General features: G+C 45.1%; 1 protein-coding gene across 20 annotated transcripts in view; it reads right to left on the bottom strand.

Annotated features, from left to right (window-relative positions):
• The window catches only part of GLCE (glucuronic acid epimerase), a 71693-nt gene that overhangs the window by 10144 nt on the left and 42170 nt on the right, over positions 1 to 19379 (bottom strand). For 13 of the 20 annotated variants that reach the window (XM_084817563.1, XM_084817564.1, XM_084817571.1 and 10 more), the window contains 2 exons: positions 5217 to 5806; positions 1019 to 1264 (listed from right to left, as the gene is read on the bottom strand). In XM_084817563.1, the coding sequence (XP_084673689.1) occupies positions 1019 to 1264; positions 5217 to 5806 (836 nt within the window). Of the gene's footprint in view, positions 1 to 1018; positions 1265 to 5216; positions 5807 to 5896; positions 6018 to 12291; positions 12372 to 19379 lie in introns of all 20 variants that reach the window. The other 7 variants (XM_084817572.1, XM_084817576.1, XM_084817578.1 and 4 more) reach the window with 2 other exon arrangements.

Below are 19379 nucleotides of genomic sequence, written 5' to 3'. Positions count from 1 at the left end.
CTTTTGCCTTAAAGACCCCAGCCTAAGGCACAGGCTAAAATTACTTTGTTGTCTTTTAAAGTAATGGACTCATTAATTCTAATGGCTATTGATTAGTTGGGGGAAATACATTATGCTCCTATTAATGAGGCTGTCTTCATACAAAGCAGGGGAGGAGAAATGTTGCATATAATCATTAATTTTGCTGTAGAAAAAAGCTTTTCCCTTTTATCATGAAACATAATGAGATAAAGGGGAAGTGAACACACACATACATACACAGGAGAAAGACAGCACGCTCTCTCAAACCAAATCTCTAAATAGGATGCGGGCTTCGATTCCTCAAGAGGGCTAGAAACATTTTCCTAAACAGCAACTGCGTGCTAAGTCCAGTAGAATTAACCCTAGTTTGCAAATGGGCTGTGTTCATCCATGTGATTACAGAAGATGAGACATTCTGGTTTGCCTAAGGCTGATGGCAGAGGTAAGATTTGAACCAGGGATCTCTTGGCTCACAGCTCACCATCTCAACATCAACACAATTAACCAAGAAGCTTCCTGCTTTTTTGCCTCCCTCCCCTAGCCCATTTTCTCACTCCTCCCACCCACCTCAAGCTCTTCTGCCTCCCTCTCACACTCATCCCTTTCTGTTTTCTGCCCTACGCCTTGAACAGCCTGCCAGGCCCTCCTTGTGCAAAATGTTACCTGGCGCATCCTGCCCTCACTTCCATTCCACATTCCCCATCATTGCCCCCACTCTCTCCCGTCAAGTTCTGCACCCGCCCCAAGCTTACCTGGACAAGGACTTCCCTATTTCTGTGCTCTGTACAGCTTTTAGCACACCAAGGGCACTAAATAAAGGTGGTATCACTGCCACGCTGCTTATAAAATCTAACCGTATTTGACTTTCCCAAAGCAAACTACCAAGACCCCCTCTTAGAGCTGGATCACAGGCCATCCAGAGCGAGACTCGAGGCATGAATCCACAACCTTGCACAGAGGAAATTCAGCTTCCTCCACATTTTTTGCACTGACCCACCTGGAACAAAAAATTGCTTGACATTTGTGAATCTGGACTTGTCAGGCAATGTTGTGACAGAGCAGCCTTTGGGTACAATCCAGTCACCGGGCCGGCTGTTTTGGTCCCTCTCTTCAGCTGTTTCATACACCTCTATGTGAGGCGGTTTCTCAGTCAGATTCTTGCTGTAATGGCTGAGCCCATATTGGGCAATCTGGATGGGGTAGAAATAGCCTTGAGGCCCCCACTGTGTGGACAGCGGCACACCTGTGACAAAGGGAAAGACCACATAACATGAGCAACTGGAGGATTACTAAAGGACACAAGAAGAGCCCTGCTGGGTCAGGCGAAGGTCAGTCTGTCATGAAGCTACAGCTTGAGCTAATAGATGGATAAGTCTGCTTACTGATTGATTGACTGATTGATTGGAATCTAAGGAGAAAAATCCTTGACTTCCGGTCTAGTGGGGAAACAGGCTCTGAGATTCTGGAATGGTACACAGATCTTGTGGAAAGGCATCCTGGATTATCCTGGCCCTGACAAGCAAGGCCAAGTTTTGTCAGAAACTGAAAGGCAAAGACCTGAAAACTTGACAAGTTGCCATAGCTACACTATCACCCCTTGAAAACTATAGCAAATAAACTATAATAAGCCAGCAGAGGAAAAGAAAAAGGAGGGAGTGTTTTGAGTGTCTGGGTTGCTGCTGCTGCTGCGCTCGCCTTCTAGAAAGGGAGGGGAGGAAATATGTTGAGGCCTACTTGACTGAGGGAGGCTGTCTTAGATACCCTTTTGTGAAGTCCCAGTAACAAAAAGGAAAGCAGAGGAGAGAGACACACAATCATTATGATCGTATCACCTTTTACTATTTTGCAGCCTTTTATGCTAATTTCCACTGGAACCGATGCAAGGTGTCTATAATGTAAATCAGTCTTCCTCAACCTGGTGCCCTCCAGATGTTTTGTACTTCAATTCCCACCAGCCCCAGCCAGCATGGCCAATTGTCAGGAATCCTGAGAGCTGTAGTCCAAAAATTCTTAAGGACACTAGATTGGGGAAGCTGATGTAAATACTTTGTGTGTGCATTGTGTGTGTGTATGTGTGTACGTATGTACACACACACGCAAGTTTCACCTATACTTGCAGAACCAATAATTCAATTTTTCAAGGTCAAGAGATCTTATATAAGTAAGGTGGTCCTTCAAAAGGGGGGGGGGGTGTTAAACTTAGATTCCCAGCTAAACTCCTATGCTCTGAGTAGCTACAAATCTCCCTGGATCTTTTCAGAGCAATGGCCAGCCCATCTAGCCCAGCCTCCTGGTTGCCACAGCGGCCAGCAAGATGCCTCCAAGAAAGGTTCTAGTCTTACAACAGCCTTCCACAAACTGGATCCCTCTGGATGTTTTGGAGTACGCCGCCCATCAACCCTAACTATGGGCCATGCTGACTGAGGCTGATGGGATATAGTAGAGCAACACAACATCTGGAGGGACCTGGGTTGGAGGCTATTTTACAATGCCGCTTGTAACTTCAGCTCCCCATTCTGAGTAAACGACACTGACTTGTACATCCTTTAGCCCAGAGCAGAGCAACTTGTGGCCCTCCAGATATTTTATCCTACAATTCCCATCATGCCTCACCATTGGCTATGCTGGCGAGGGCTGACAGGAGCTGTAGGCCAAAATATCTGGATGGCCACAAGTTGCCAAGCCCTGCTTTAGCCCAGGCATTGAGACACAGACAGACAAACTTCAAACCATGGATTATTTCTCTTCACCCCAAAGTCTACCACCTCCAAACACATTAATAAATTGAATAACTTGGCTTGCTTTAAAAACCAACATGCAGCCTCCACATACCTGATGAGGTGCTGAAGGTCTGGTGGGACAGATTTGTCCTAGTTGCCTGGCCACTGTCAGCCAAAACATTGAGCAACACAGAAAATTAAGCTTGAACCGCAAGTACATCTACTCAGGAGTCTGTTCTATTGAACTCAGTGGGGCTTGCTGAAAATTCTACTGTTAGTCTGAAAGCCCCAGGTTCAATCTTGCCAACTCTTGTTAAAGAGATCACAGGCAGCAGGGCCAGGAAAGCCTTCAGGCCGCTAGCTCTCCGGAGGAGACAGTACTGAGCGAGAGTGACCAAGAGGCAGACCGAGGAGCAGGCAGCTTCACACACTCAAAAAGAAGCTCCTGGCCTCCATTCCACCAGCCTTCCTGTTTCCCAGACTTAGACTGAGCAATGCCCTTTTCCACGACACGAAGTCTGCTTCAGAAACCAGTTATGTCTTAACCAAATGGAATGAAAAGATTACTGAAACAAAATTAAAGAAAAATAATTTTTCAGGTATTATCAGCACTTCATAATGCCAGTAAGTGTCTCTGATAGTCACCTGATGGATGTGTCTGCCTGAAGAGTAAAAGCACCAAGGGTGTATTTAAGCACCACTGTGTATTATCTCAAATGCAAAAGGCTGCTTGCTTATTAATGAAGAGTGGTCTTTGTGAAAGGCCTTGGCACCCAAAGATGCAGAAGGCAAAGTCTGCTATAAAAGCTTTACCTGCAACTATTTATTTAAAAAGATGACATGATTAAATTCTCCAGGTCACAGGACACCAGACAACACTGTCATTGTGTGGATGAGACAGAAGGAAACCTAAAATGAACCCTTCATGCCTTTGCATCTTGGTGACAGGAGAGGGTATTCATTGAAGAGTTGATTCCACTAGAGCAGGCTAGTATGTGGTCACTTGCTGGGGGGGGGGGGAGAGGAGAGAGGGAAGGAGATGTAGATATGGGACAGCTAAAGAGCGACATTGGAAAGGGTGCTCAGAGAGAGTACACTATCATGGCATGTCCCCAAACACAGCAGTTAAATATCAAACGTATTACGAATCAAAGGTCAAGCTTTAATCCACTAGCAATGTTCTAGGATATATAAATAATAGTGATTATTTGTTTTCATAAAGAAGAAATACATAATTGTTGGATGGCTGCTCCCCAGTAGTAGCACACAAATGGAAAGACACGAAGTCCCCAACAGAGTTTGACTGGATCCTTAAAACATAAGATCTACTAATCAGGGGCTGTTCACACAACATGCTAGCCCACACTTAGTGGTCAAGTGTGAGTTGTTTTGAACTGTGGGTTAATGTGTTGTCTGAATGCAGCCATGGTGGCTTGTTAACCATGCAGTGTAGCTTATTTTCTTGAACAAGCCACCTTGAGAACCCATGGTTTGTTGTTGGGTTGTTCAGGGTAGTTAACAAGCCACACTGCATGGTTAACAAGCCACCCTGGCTGCGTTCAGACAACACGTTCAACAAACAACCCATGGTTCAAAACAACCCACGCTCAACCACCGAATGTGGGTTGGTGTATTGTGTGAACAGCCCCATAGATTGTTACAACATAGGAGCCCAAATCATCAAAGATCAATTCATGGAAGAATGGTGGCCAGCTTTGTTTTGGGAAAAACCAAGTAAGTATAAAGCCATGTGTTTGTACTGAGCCTATAACAGGAATAGATGTCCATTTATTCTTTCTGTCTTGTTTTTAAGAATTAACAATAGCAAGGGAGGGCTGGTTTTCAAATGTTTTTTTTTAGCTGCATACTTTGTATGATTCATGTATTTTTGATGTTTTATAAAAACATTAATAAAATCGATGTTTAAAAAGGAAAGGGTATTCTGTTACTCTCAAACCACAAATGGCTAACACACCACGTGAAGGCAGGCAGGCTATTAAAATGGGCTGGTTAACCTTTCTGGCTTTGTGCTAGAGGTAACAAATTCCGAAACAAGACAGGCTCCAAAACAACTTGGGCACCTCTTTGGTTCCCGTCTTCCTGGGAAAGGGTGGTCAGAGAAGAAGAATGACAGAGGTAGACAGCCTGGCAGAACCTTGTCCCTCTGGTTCCCATGTGCTTTTGCTCCAAGCCCCACCCATATAGCAAACCAATGGCAGCTGGAAAATTCCAAGTCATGACTCAAAAATCCCAGGCACCTAAAGATGTTGATGTTTCACTGAATCCATGCGCAGGGGGGCACAATGAGTTTGAAACACAATGAGTTTGTGGTAAAAGACTGTGGGTTATTTCTTTTGGCCTCCAATTTTGAAAGGACCCTCAATTTTAGAACAAGGTTTTATATATTTATCCAAGATATCCCTTAGGGACAGAGCAGGTAATAAATCTGAACAAATAGCAAGAACAAAGACAAACCTTCAACGCCACTTATACATTTCACTCTGTCCCGGACCTCCACGTTGTAACCCTCAAAGGACATGAAGACGCCATCTGGGTGGTAAGGCGCTCTCTGTGCATACACTTTGGAGTAACTATGGGAGAACTCAAACCTGTCGTAGCCATCATACTGGGCAATTTTCCCATAGACTTCGAAGTACTTCTCCACCCAAGAGAACGGCAGGAAGACCTCACTCCCCTCCCTTCTGCCTTTGATCGTGTGCTCGTCATTGATCAGGCAGTCAATTTCTTCATACTTAAGCCCCAGGACCTTGTTCCCATGGAAGCTCCCAACAACAGGGGGAGCCTTCTGCTGCTCCTGGGGCGAGGCCTCTTCACTCTGCTGCTTGGCTGGGCTGTTCACATAGTTGTTGCTCTCTGATGCAGCTGCTCGTTTTTCCAGTCCATCTGCTCTGAAGCTGCTGCTTGGGTTACGCAGAAATGACACTGCTTTGTCACTGGAGCATCTATTCCACAGCAGGACTGTGACCAGGGTGAAGAGAACGCAGATGACAATCAAAGTCTTATAGTTGACACGAGCCGCCAAGCAACGCATATTCACATCATACCTAAAACAAATTAAAGCTTTTTTAGAAGTCCTTTTCTGATTTTTGAGAAAAACCGGGGGGGGGGGGCATCCCAACAGAGATATACGGCACCTTCTTTTGAACAGCGGGCATGCCAGACTTGCCGGGATAAAATAGAACGATGATCAAGGGGACCTCAATGAGAAGGCAAAGCTCTTCAGGCAAGAGGCAGCTTGCCACCACCCATGTTCCCCTGCAAAAAGAGCTGGGTTTTTACCAGTGTGTGTGGCGGGACATACACACAGCCTAGCTGGTGTGTCCAGAACTTTGCCTGAGTGGGCTGTGGGGCCTAGAACGTGACCCTGAATCCTCTTCAATACAGAGAAATTCCCTGGCAAACACATTAACATGGAATGGGCTCTCTGAGAGTAGAGTATTTAGGAAGAATCAATATAGATCAAAACCAGCTGAGCCAAATGCCAGCATGCACCAAAAGCCTTACTCTCTTGGGCAAATGGAAAGATAATTTGGACAAAACACACTGTTGTATGCCATTACATTCCTCCACTTAAGAATTTCACCCCATTTCAGCAATGATGTGGCTCAGAGTCAGCTGGCTTACTCATTCGGCAACTCCAACCAAGTTAGTTGTGTGGGCCAAGAGCACTGCAGTGGTCTTGGAGTAGCCCTTTGGCCAAAAAGAATCCAGGACTCCTTTTGCAGGGAGAAAGTGCTTCCTGTTTGGAACTGCACCATTTTAGCGATTAACTCTCCAGCAACACCCCTTATTTTGCCTTTTTTGGCACAGAGATTAACTTGAGATGTTCCAACACTTAAATAGGTACTTAAGTTTGAATTGGACATTTTCAACCCATCGAAAGCCAGAAAAATCTACTTGGATGCAACTTGGAATTTCAATCTAGACAAGCTATTTTGGAAAGCCCAATAAATGGGATTTTGGAAGACAAATGGGATTTTGGAAGAAAAAATGTAGGCGAGCTGACTTGTGTAATTTGCAGTGGGGGAGGGAGGTGGCAGCTCACAGCTGTCCTGGAAAGCCCCAGAACTGAAAAGATGAAGCAAAGAACTGCACCTCAGGAGCAGCGCAACATGGAATCTGGAGCACATGAAATGCAGACAGCTGGCCTCCCCTGAGGTTCGTTGACCTCTTGCACAGAACTCCAGGGCATTGTTCCAAGGCCAGTCCAAACGTTGTTAAATCAATGCAATATGCACAGTAGGAAATGCCTGCCAGATTTGGGTTTGAGCGGGTAACATAGAGGCTCTCTGGTGGTTTGCCTAATATGCACCACCACCCAGTTCTGGCAAAAGGACGGAATTGCAGAGAGATCAGCTGGACCAGCCAAGGGTGCACGTTACTACCTCACTAGCTCCAGCAGGTTTGGTAGTCTTCTGAGCCTCTATCTAAAGGCTTACACTTTAATCTGAGCATCTAGCAGGCCTGCTTTTGCTGGCTACAGACCGCCTTTACTGAAGCCGAGTCTGACAGTCCCTGGCTACCACGAACAGGAAGCGACTAAGTTGTAGGGATGTCACGCGTGCCCAACTTTGTCTGGGAGGCCGGTGGAATCCCCCGCACCCAGCCCTCCGGACCCCGCTTGCCAAGCTCCCGAGAGCTGACAGACCCAGCCAATGAGCGCCCTGGAGCTCAGCGAGCAGCCGGGAACAGCCCAGACTTGTCATTGCACTCGCCCCAACCACTCTCGCTATTGCCTGCTTGCAAGGAGGAGATGGCGAGAGTGGCTGGGGCATGCGCAGTGCTGAGACCTCTATTGCCTGGTCGGCTATCAAGGAAGCTCCCCTAACAGCCGATCGACTGGGCAGGATGGGGCCTTGGGTGGTGCCTCCTGCTCACAAAGAGGGGATGGCTAACAGCTGGGGCATACGTGCTGACCCCAGCAGTCAAGCCCTTGTGTGGATGTGGACTTGACTGCCAGCATTCTTGGTGGGGAGGCTGGGGCGTATAGCCCATACAAATAAGATTACAGGTGTAAATGTCTGTAATCTTGTGTATCTGGGCTATTCACAGCCCCATTTTGCATATATAGAAATATGCACGTTTTGCCTTCAGTAGCAATTGCGGAAAGGCACATATTTTTATATACCCAAAAGGGAGCTGTGAATGGCCCATATAGGCAAGATTACAGGCGTAAATGCCTGTATTAACCTTTGAGGATAAATGAGTAAGTCTTCTTCCATTCTAACCTAGCCAACCCACCCTTCTGCAGATAGGGAAGCTCACTATGACAAGTCTATGCTAAGAGCCAGATAGATTCAGTACCAGTTCCAGCAAGCTTCATGAACACATTCTGAGAAGATGCATCTCTGGCACACTCATGAAACGGTCCTACATCTGCTAGGCTGTGCCTATGCCACAAAATCCAGGAGCACTGAATAAGTGCATAGTGCAGGGTCCAGCTTCCTGAGAATCGCAGCTTTCATTAAAGAAAAGCAAGTTTGTAGTCCTTACGGCTTGGCCTAAAGTCTCAGAAGCCAGAGAAATGGCCGAATATGATTTTCAGTAGTCCAGAGCCTCACATTGTCCCTTGGCTAACAAAACCAAAATTATGCATAATAGGAAAAAAAGCAAAATAAGGGAATGTTTGCAATCCCGTCCCCCAATTTACATACATTAACAACAGTCCTGCAAGATCAGACCAAAGGTCCACCTAGCCTAACATTTTGCTCCCTACAATGGCCAATCAGATGCCTCCCAGAAGCCCACAAGCAGGATATGAAGGCCACAGCCCCCCCTCCCTTCACCAGAGTTTCCACCCAGTATTTAGAAGAATGTTGCCTGAATCTGGAGGTTCCATATGGAGTATGTGTCTCTCTACAGCAAGAGGCACACCACACACAGCGCTACTTGGCCATGCAATCTTAAGCATAGATACTAGGGACTGAACTCTGTGGGACTTGCTTCTGAGTAGACATGCAAAGGTTCACACTGTTATTCTTTTTAATAAATCAGCCACATATCTCAAAATAACCACAGGAAGACTTGTGCACTTAAAATGCACACACACAAATCTGGATCTTACTATATCATGACTTCTGGCTTTCCCCATCTTCTCCCCTTAGGTGCACTTCCCCCGGTTTGTTTGTCCTCATGAGGAGATTAAAAAGATTAGATGGAAAACAGGAAACTTCAATGAAGCTTCCCTAGTGTTAATTCCCACATGATTTATCTATCAACATGTTCTCTCTATTTCATCCCTATTCTTTATTGCACAGAGCTTTTAAAACACTGAAAACAGCCCAAGTTTCTCTTACTTATCCTGCTACCTATGGACTGAACTGCTGAGATTGTTTTGTTTGTTCCACAGCAGCTGGCTATGATGCTTGTGTGATGAATTTCTAGTTCGGAGCTGTGTGTGTGTGTGTGACAGGTGGGTTGTGCAGAACAGAAGCTTGTTACAGATTCTGTTTGCAGGAAAGAGCTACGGGAGCAATGAACAGCACACGCTTCTTCAACTGGCTTCACTCCATAGCAAAATGTCAACGTGAAAATGCCTCTATAGCAATGCAGATGTAATATTCCAAGAGAGGCAACTGCCCAAAGAGACAGACATCACAATTGTACTTTTAGAAGTGATTTATGTATAATATATAAAGGCACTTTACATGTTTCCTCTTTCATGTGTTGGCATGCTTGTAACACTGAGGGAAAACATGTTCTGTACAACACCTAGTTTTTTAGGCACTCAGCAAATAAATAACCTACGTCCTGGTTTTGCTGAAGGATCCTGCAAGGGACTTGAGACGGATGCCATTTGTGGCCTCAGTCACCTAAATGACTAGATCACAACGGCCATAATGAGCACCCTAAAACGCCATTCACACAACGGCTCAATATGCTAGATATGTATACTGTAGGCAACTGGGCCTGCAACAAAATGTTGCAGTCTCTCTCCCCCACTGCCCTTCCTTGAGCAGTCTCGCCCAGTGCTCCAGCAAGCCCATAACAGGAATCTTAGAGCGCTCTTCAGGCCTCCCTGGGAAGAGGGTTTGGGGGTACACAGGAAGAGAGAGGGGAAAGGGGTACCTTTTTTCTTTTACACCTCCCTTCTGTAACACCTTCCCTTGCTGTGCTATAATGCACTGGGGGGCTCAAGCTGGCACTAGCTACCAATCCCACACCTGAGCATTTTATTGTTATATGGGGGGGGGGGGCTGTATAGTGGGAAAGGGAAACTTGTCATTTTTCCAGGCTTCCCTTCCTTCAAGTTTTTCTTCCGTCTGAAAACACTCCCATATAACAAAGGGGAGGGTGTTTTATTTTACCCGCATGGCACGTGTCCTCCAAACCCTACCCCGCCCCCGGATAATCGCTACAAGCTGTTAGGGGCCTGAGCAAGCCTTTTCCCCCCCTTTCTGCACTTCATTCTCCTTCAACCCCACATTTCATGCCTCAACAGCTGTCAACCATAGACAAAACTGACAGTCACATGATCTGTCAAACCTCTGGATCTTTTGACCAGGGATGGGGAACGTGTAGCCCCCCAGATGTTGTTGGACTACAACTCCCATCATCCATCACCATTGGCTATGCTGGCTTGGATGATGGGAGTTGCTGTCCAACATCATCTGGAAGGACAGACACTCCCCACCTCAGTAAATGCGTTCTTTCTCACCCCTGGGGAAGAAGAACACAAGGGAGAAACCGAAGATTTTAGCATAGTTGTGACTGGACAGCAGCTTGTTTTCCCCAAAACTCTAAGCTGAGTTACTCTATATATTTTACTTTTGTGGAATTATGGTTGGTCCTATAAAGGCATTGCCCATCCATGGATTTTGTATTTTTTGCCTCATGGAGCAGCATGGCTCTCTTTGTTTTTTTTTCTAAATGTTCTAATATCTATCTCCTGAACCACGGAAGCTCACAGGTCTTTGTCAGGCCATTTTGATTTTTAAAATAATTATCTTTGCTATTAGAGGGAATGGGAACGTAGTGCAACCAGTACTAATGTTTCATTAAAGTTACTCAATAAACAAAATCATGAAAAAAGCAAATGCCACCCTCAAATTTGCAGTACCAGAATCCAAGTCACAGTCCTTCTAATGCCTTCAACAATTAAACTTAGCCTTTGTGTAAACATTTGAGGGTGCAATTCTATGGCCACTAGTCAGCGGCTAGATGGCCATAGGATAGGTCGGTTTCCGGGAACCGACCTTGGAGCCTGTGCTCAGAGGTCAGTTCCTTGAGAACTGACCCCCACACTCTCCCACGCTGCCTCGTAGGCAGCACGGATTGGCCCCGTGCTCTGCGCTCGTAAGAGCAGTGCTTAGTGGCAAAAACAGGGCGTTCCCAGTGGTGCGGTGGGGAGGTTGGAAATGCTGGTATGACACGTCCTATGTGTTGTCCAGCTGCCACTTCCTGAGCTTTGAGGTCCCACGGAATCGGCTGTCGAGCCATGAAAGCTGGGTGGGGGGAGTGAGGAGATCTGCTCCTCACCACTCTTCCCGCCCTGCACTGGATAGGTGGTCGCCCCCGGGCTCGGAGGTGACCATCAATCCAGACAGGATTGCTTAGTCTCTTTTCAGCCTTGGTGTTCCTCAAGAGCCTTCTAATTAAAACATAGGTAATATAACATTTTATGGGCAGAAACTACCCAATTTGTTTTGAAGGAAATTTATTCCAATATATAATGAAGCAATTTAATTTTGGCAACACAGAGTGCCAAGGTTTCCAAAACATTCTTCATTGTGCAAGGAAAAGGGGGGTATTAAAAGAAGGAAAACTAAATCTAGAAAGCCAATTATGAGGCTGCTGCCCTATTAATTGCATCTGCTTGCCAAGAAGTGGCATGAATTATAGTCACACCTGCATGATTTCTGCTGAGATGGTCAGAATTATTCAAGTTCCTTTACATTTCATCTCAGTGATCAGACATACACCATAACTTCAACATCGTCAGGTCTTTTTTTACTCCTCCTCCCCCCTGCCTTTTTTTGGTAACATCTTGCCTGATGAAGAGATGTGGAAATCTCAAAAACTTGCATGCTTTTTTCAATCTTTTGGTTGCCCTAATAAAGGTATTATACCAATATGGATTTCAGATTCTTTCTCATGGCCAGCACAGAGACCTTTGTTGTTCATGTTCCAAAGGTTCTGCTGGCAAAATTGTTTCATAAAAAAGAAAATAAATTAAATTATCTCCTGTTAGAAATCTTTATTAATGCTCACCAAGAAAGTTCAAAATTGTACCTTAAATAGCATGCACATTTTAAAAAAAGCTAGCCAAAAGCCACCCATCTTAATGGGTATGAATGTGTAGATATGAGAAAGCCCCCGAGAGCATCAATGAATCTCTGTGCTCTGTACACAGAGGCCATGGCACCCCGGTTGCTGGGTGCCAACAGCGGGAGGGCGCTGTTGCACTCATATCCTGCTTGTGGGCTTCCCACTGCAGCATCTGGTTGGCCACTATGGGAAAAGAATGTTGGACTAGCCAGGACTTTGGTCTGATCCAGTGCAGCTCTTCTTATGTTCATATGATCCTTACCTGAGAGAGTTGGGCCCGCTCAGTGTAAGGATTTTGCTCTCATCAGGACGTTATCTCCAAGATACCTTTGGAATTCATTCCTATTGACAAAAGTAACCACTACTTTACATGGGAGAAAGCAAAGCAGGTGGCAACCCCAGCTACTAAGACTCAAGCCTGCTCCCAACTGTATAACCCCATCCTGGGTGACTGGTTCTTGGTTGCACTCCAGTGAGTCAGAATGTTGTAAACTGGCTTTTCCATATTCAGCTAGGTATCTGGTGACCGTTGCGTGGAGTGCCAGCCAGTTTTATTCTGCAATTTATTGATTTTATGAAGCCAGTGTTGTTGTATTGTTTTACTTTTATTGCAATCCACCCCAGGAGCACTTTATTTTTTAGTTTTATTGAAAAGCTTTTAAATGAACCTGCCCTCACAAGGCGGTTTACAAGATTCACTTGTGTTGAAGGTGTGGTATATATACAGCCTCAGGAATGCCACAAACCAGCCCACTGGTACAGGTAAAAAATATCTGCTCACCCACCTTCAGGTGTCTTCAGATTCCTATTGCCAGTGCCTGGTAAGAAGCACCAAGCAGGACATGAACACAACCAACACAATCATGCAAAGCATCTACCTGGGGCTCAACGGAATAACTAGGGCTCCTTTGACCAATGCAACGTACTCAAGTAGATGTAGAAAGAGAGGCCTGCTCAGAAATTCCACGGCTCTGTATTCCCCTAGTTACAGCAGTGTTTGTCTTGAAGAAGCTCCATATGCAGCAGTGAAACCCCCTTGTCCCCATCCCATGCCTGCAGCCTAAAGCATACTATCCAGGAAGAACTCTCCCTGCCTTTTTTGAGGTTTACTGACCTGTGTCCTTAATGCCAAATGAGATGGTGAACAGCTTGTCAGAATCACATTAGCACTTCAAAAGAAGTCCGGAGAAATGCAGTTGCCGTTCTTTGCATATATCAGTGTGTGTTGAATTTATGAGTTCATAGCCATGTTCATTGTGTCAAAAGGATGCCAGAATTTCAGACTACAGCATTTGGTCAGCAAGCTGTGCAGGATTTACTTTTTTTGCTGAATTTATCAGATATTACCTTTTTTTTAAAAAAAAAAATCTTGCTTGCCTTTGAACTGTCCTGGCTAGGGCTGGACTGGTGCTTCCAATTAACTTGCAGGCTCTGTATTTCTGTGGGTATGTTCTATGGTGGGTGTGTTCTACATTCATAGAACACAGAGCTTTCCTGCTTGTCAGACATTTAGTAGAAAGAGGTCAACAGAAATGCCCTGTTCAGGTAACAGCTTCCGAACTGCCAGCACAGTAGTGATGATACAGCATGGAGTGCCGTATATTTGCAAGAAAACGCAAGATGAGGACATGGCGCATGATGCAGTTATTTGCTCTCAGTCCTCATGGTCAAGGCAGTTCCCCTTTCATAGCTGGCCATTTCCCCCTTGCAGTTAGCAAGATATATTTCTACGGGTTACTAGAAGTGGAGATTAGTATTTTGAGGACAGAAACACTGAACTGTACTTTCTATTCATATTTATTTTATTTCGGTATTCACAGGCTGTTTTTCAGGGTAAACTCCTGAAAAAAAAATAATTTACAGTGCAATTACTTTCTCTTGCTCTAGATTATGTAGTTTACTTTACTCCACCCTATACAGCCCTTCTCCTCACTGACATCTCCTCACAATGGGCTACAGATGGGACCAACATATTTAGGAGCTAATTCAGGCAATACAATGGGGTGGAGAGCAATCGGCTTAATGGTATTAGAGCTTTATGAGGTGTTTTATTTGGGGGACAAATTTTGGGGAAGGGAAATAGGTGTGCTCTTCCCCCTCTGGCTCAGTGCAGCTATATAACTTGGGGGGGGGGATGACTCAGCAGATTTTGCCACCCTAGTCAGAGTTCTCCCCAACAGGGCAGCTCTCCCCGCTGGCCTGGGGCCAGGCTATCTGAGAGATTGCTTCTTTCTGTATGAACCTGCACAGAGCCTACATTCCTCATCTGAGCCCCCATCCTGGAGGTGAGGTTGGTGGGGACCTGAGACAAGGGTGTTCTGTGTAGCACCCAGACTGTGGAACTCCCTCCCTAGGGAGGTGAGGTTGCCTCCCTCATTATCGGCCTTCAGATGTAAAAACTAAATTGTTCTGCCAAGATTTTACTGTTTGATTTTAGGTTCCCCTCTTTTATTGTTATGTATTTTATCAGTTTTGTTTTACTTTTATTTGAAATTGTTGTGTTTTATTGTGTTTATCATTTTATTGTAAATCGCCCACTGAGTGGAGGGACGATTTAGAAATATTATAAATGAATCATAACTGCACCACCTCCTCGACCTACAGTCTGGGGGTTGCCACTTGACTGAGCAACCAGCTGGAACTAACTGGGACAAAGTAGGCCAATTTTTCCAGATCTGATCTTTCTATGTCAGCAGTGTCAGTGGGGTTAGAGCTGACCTGGGAAGGAGAGGAAGTGAAAACTACATATGGTCAGTATCAAGAGGCTAAAACCCAGAATTGCTCAAGAGCAGTTTTTCAAGTCTTTATAAATACAAAAAATTTACAAGATTCCAGACTAAATGGCCAGAAGATTCTATGTTTCTCCAGGCACTTCAGTGAAATCTTCTTTTGGATGCAAGAAAAAGAAATCACCCTTTAAATGTAAAGATCGGGGATTTCTGCTACACCAAGATAAGGCCCTTGTTCACTTTCAAGAATCTATACCAGGCTAAACTGGTTTTAAAATGAACACAAAGGCTAGCAGAGACTTGGCAAATGAGATACTAGCAAAAGCAGCATTCTACATACAAACCAAGAACAGCAGATTGAAACTTGACTGGTTTGTCCAAAGCAACATTCCCCCTCCTCATCCTCCCAACGTTTGCACTGCTATTAGAAAGCTTCAACACTAAGGCATTCATCAACCAACTGGAATACACATTTAAAATAGAAATTTGGGGGGGGACGACAGAAACAGACTCATTTAATAGTGGCATACTAGAATGTTCCAAGTTATTCACAAGTGGATAGTGCAAACATAACTACAGGGAATCTCGTATCCATGGATAAGAGATCAGGAGTGGGCCAAGGAAGCATGCGCTGCCTCCATGGAGCAAATGACCTCCTCCCACCTTAGCCATGGTACAGGCATATGTCACCACCAGGTTCTCTCTTAACAAGGCTTTGGAAACCAGATTCAGTTCCTAGTCAGACGTGGGCCACATTGGTGCTGACTCATCTCTAGATCATGCTAGTGCACAGATGACCTGTAATTCTCAAGCCCTTCATGAGGAATAATTAGGAAAATTTGCACAATGAAAACTGCCTCATCAGTTTGTTCAGGACTCTACCATAATATGATGCAACTATCAATATCAGGGGAAAAAACAGCAACAGTTGGATAGCAGGCAGATACAGAGGTGGTAGTATTATGTTCTGGCTTCACATCCACTCCAACATCATTAAAATATCAAAAAATATTTGTCTGTTCCTCTCTTTTAAAACTGATTTGAATGCAAATGCCTAATTAATGCTTATTTACAATTAATCTGCTTTTTCATCTTTCTGCAGCTAGCATTTTAATGCATCTTAACTAAATAAAAACCCAGAGCAAAAATTAAACAATGCATTCAGTTTCTTTGTGCTGTAAAAATTATAATACTGTACATACAAATGAACAGAACTAAGATAATTGAATCTGTATAGTGGCTTTCTATGCTGGCTGACTTTTTAGAACAGATTTACTATTTAATTATGGCTGTTAACCACATTCCATCTGTGTAGCATTTGAAAGGAACAGTCTTGTTGTTCAGGAAAATGATAAAGAGTGCCCAGGAATACTTTCTGACTGCAATCCAGTGCCTTTGGGAGCAAAAGGTCCTTCTAGCACCTAATTTAAAAGTGAAAAAACCCACACATTTTCACCTATTAAATGTTTGTCTTAATAGCAATCATAGTTAATTCCATGAGAGATTTCATGGATTACAGGCTGTCAACAGTTGGTGAGAAGTTTATTCAACCTCTTTCCAATTCTTTGGCATGAGACATGTGTGTGTGTGTGTGTGTGTGTGTGTGTGTTTTACAAAGAGGCCTGGTTGTTCCCTAGCAAGGGAAGGCTGAAGTGGAGGATGAAATTGACAAGGACGTTGACAAGAGGGGGTATCAGTATGCTTGGCTAAATAGCAGACCTAAAAAAAAAAAGATTGTGAGGGCATTCATAAGGGCTCAGAAAATTATTTACTTTTTGCAATCTGATGCAGTGAGGAAAGAAGTTTCTCTCAGGAAGCACCAAAGTAGAGCATAAAATTGACAAGGACATTAACAAGAGGAGGACATGGTATGCTGGGCTCAATAGCGGGCAGGCAGTCTTGTGCACTTGCGCAAGACCCTTAAATAAAAATAGAAGTTTGTGAACATGTTTCCACATTCATAAGGGCTCAGAAACTTAAATCTCTTTGGCGATTTGATGCGGGGGGGGGGGGGAGATTTGAGCCAGTAACCCCAGCAGACCAATTATAGAAAGGGTGCTGACATAGGGAACAAGGAAACAAGGATTTCTGCCACAAAGGCCCTTGGGATACATGCCAGCAGCGTCTGGGAGGACCGAAAGGGACTGAGGGAGAAACAAACCATGGCAAGCCGCCTGTCTGCTGGGAGTAACAGACAACCTACCCACCCACTGTGGCTTATTCTCAGGGGGGCTTAGCATGACGTGCGTCTCACTCGTACACTTCATTGCTGGCTACATGGAACTAACAAGAACAGAAGTCTTACATACTCACAGCTTCTTAAAGTAGACTATTCCTGGGGCTCTCTGTGTCCCACACATCTACATACCAATTTGCCAGCGATTCTTAGCTTTTTCTAAACTTCATGGCAGCCTCTGCTAAAGACTGGGAAACTCAAGAGCAGCTTGGGCTAATATTGCATCTTGTTACAGTCCCTGGTGATTCTGTCCCCCTCTTCCATTTATGTCTGATCTGGAACTATACTATGTATTATCTGGAACTATACTATGTTCCCTTGGAGAGTTGATGGGTGTGGAAGGGGTTGGGGAAAGAGAAGGTTAACAAAGGCCATTGTGTCCACAGTAAGGGAGTCTGGAAGGAATAACTTCAGAAGGATGACCCCAGACAGGCACACATCAGCGAAGATCAAGACTGAATCAAGACTCTGATCTGACTACATACAGCTGGCTAGCCATGTGCCCCAAGTCAAGATTCCCTCCTCCCAGGTAGACCCACCATATTGCTTCCCTATGGCAAATCCCAAACTTCCCAGTCACTGTAGCCAAACCACAACACTGGTCCTCAGCACACACTCAGCCTATTTTCAACCCATCCACATATTTCCCCAGCATTGGCCACGTTAATACGGCACTAAAATTACACTCCAGCACCCATTAGGCCTCAGGTATGTAAATTTATGGTCTGTGAAAATGTGCCAACTCCAGTCTGAAACATCTTAAAATCTAAATCATTTTATTGGAATGGTTTGACTTTTTGTAAAGTCCAAACCTAGAGGGGTGGTTTGTTCTAGTGTTTTATTATTAAAATTGAAGGTGAACATTGTAAACACCCATAACTGGAACACAGACTCCTGGCAAACAGAAAGCAGTGCCAAATAGGGCAGGCAACAGCTCCTGCAACCCAGTTCTGCTGACGAAAACATTTGGCCTCTGTGTACATACAGCCATTGACTACTTACTGAAACAAATGGAAGACTCCTTTCATTGAATCCATTCTCTCTCTAGGACCTGCTAGGTTTCCTACCATGTTGTGCACGTATTTGGGGTGGGGGGAGAGAAACAGAGTGAGTGGAAATGGCTGTTGTAATTATGAGCCCATTTAGTGTGGAGCCTAATAAATCTACTTGCTCTCCAGATGGATTAGACTATTAAACCCGCTTTGCTAATGGCACAAACAATAACACGGAACTTGGCCAGCTGCTTACGAATGCGATGCAAGGCCCCCTTGAAGCAGCCAAAGCATCACATTGTTGCTTCAGAGATTGATGAAGAAAGTCTCAGCAACAGATGAAAGACCTTAATACCATTTCGTCAGCCTTGCTCCCCCTATTTTTAGACCAGGCAACAACGCACACCACAAGGCAGCAGCTTTTACAGACCTCATAAACAGCCCCTGTCCCTCCCCCCAGCATGTGAACCTGCCATGAAACCCTTGGGCCATGCTGAAGCTCCACACACAAGCTAAGTACTTTGATTACTGAAAATCTGGAACAACTTTGGCTCTGGGTCAGAAACTCCCAGGCTTAAACCTGAGACTCAGGAAGCAGGCTTAACCAGCCAGGCAGCCAGGGCCACAAGTGCGCAGTCCATAGAAGCCTACAGGGAGAATGGGCTGGGGGGGGGGGGAATACTGGCCCTTATGATTGGCAGGCAGCATGAGGCCTCTGGCCTGATCAGGCCAGCACCAGGGCTTGGAGCCTGGCCTTCTGCACTTGCCTTGTCCACAAAGCAGGACCCTAACCCTGCTGCAGTTCAGGTTCCAGCTCCACATCTTCCAGCTCAAGCCACTGGCAGAGATCTGAGCTGAAGAGCATGCCCTCCGCAGCAACCCACAGCCCCAGCCCTGCCATGGGAAAACTGATTCTCCTCTCTAGCACTTAAGGTTAGCATCCTTCTAAAGCCTGAATGGCCTTGTGAACTATAATACCCAGCAGCCCCATCTATGACAAACAAAGGGCCATGTCGCTCACTGCCTTATGCCTCATTCTACACCCGCTGTGGCTACCATTCCAGAAGTCTTCCACTAAATGACAGATCCCAAGGGCTTGGAATGGGCCAGGGTGGGGAACAGGAAGAGACTATTTACGGCCCAAGATTCTCCCTTTATCTGACCCTACTGACAATTAGTAAAAACCGGTTTTGACATGTGTGGTGCTGAGGAGCTACACATATTTACTTAAGTGTTAAAAGCAGCAAAAGAGAACTTTACCCTTTAGGCAGCAGGAGAGGGAGGGTTCAGGAGAAGGAGGTAGATGGAAGCTCTTAGTGTGCTCAAGTTAATTTGATTGGGTAACCTTCCGACTTGCTTTTGAAAACTGCACATCAGGGAAATCTGTGATTTC

The sequence above is a fragment of the Heloderma suspectum genome, chromosome 11 (genome assembly GCF_057233095.1).
Source record: "Heloderma suspectum isolate Gila_16-S chromosome 11, 16-S_ref, whole genome shotgun sequence".
NCBI lineage: Eukaryota > Metazoa > Chordata > Lepidosauria > Squamata > Helodermatidae > Heloderma > Heloderma suspectum.
This window is presented reverse-complemented; position numbering and strand designations above follow the sequence as displayed.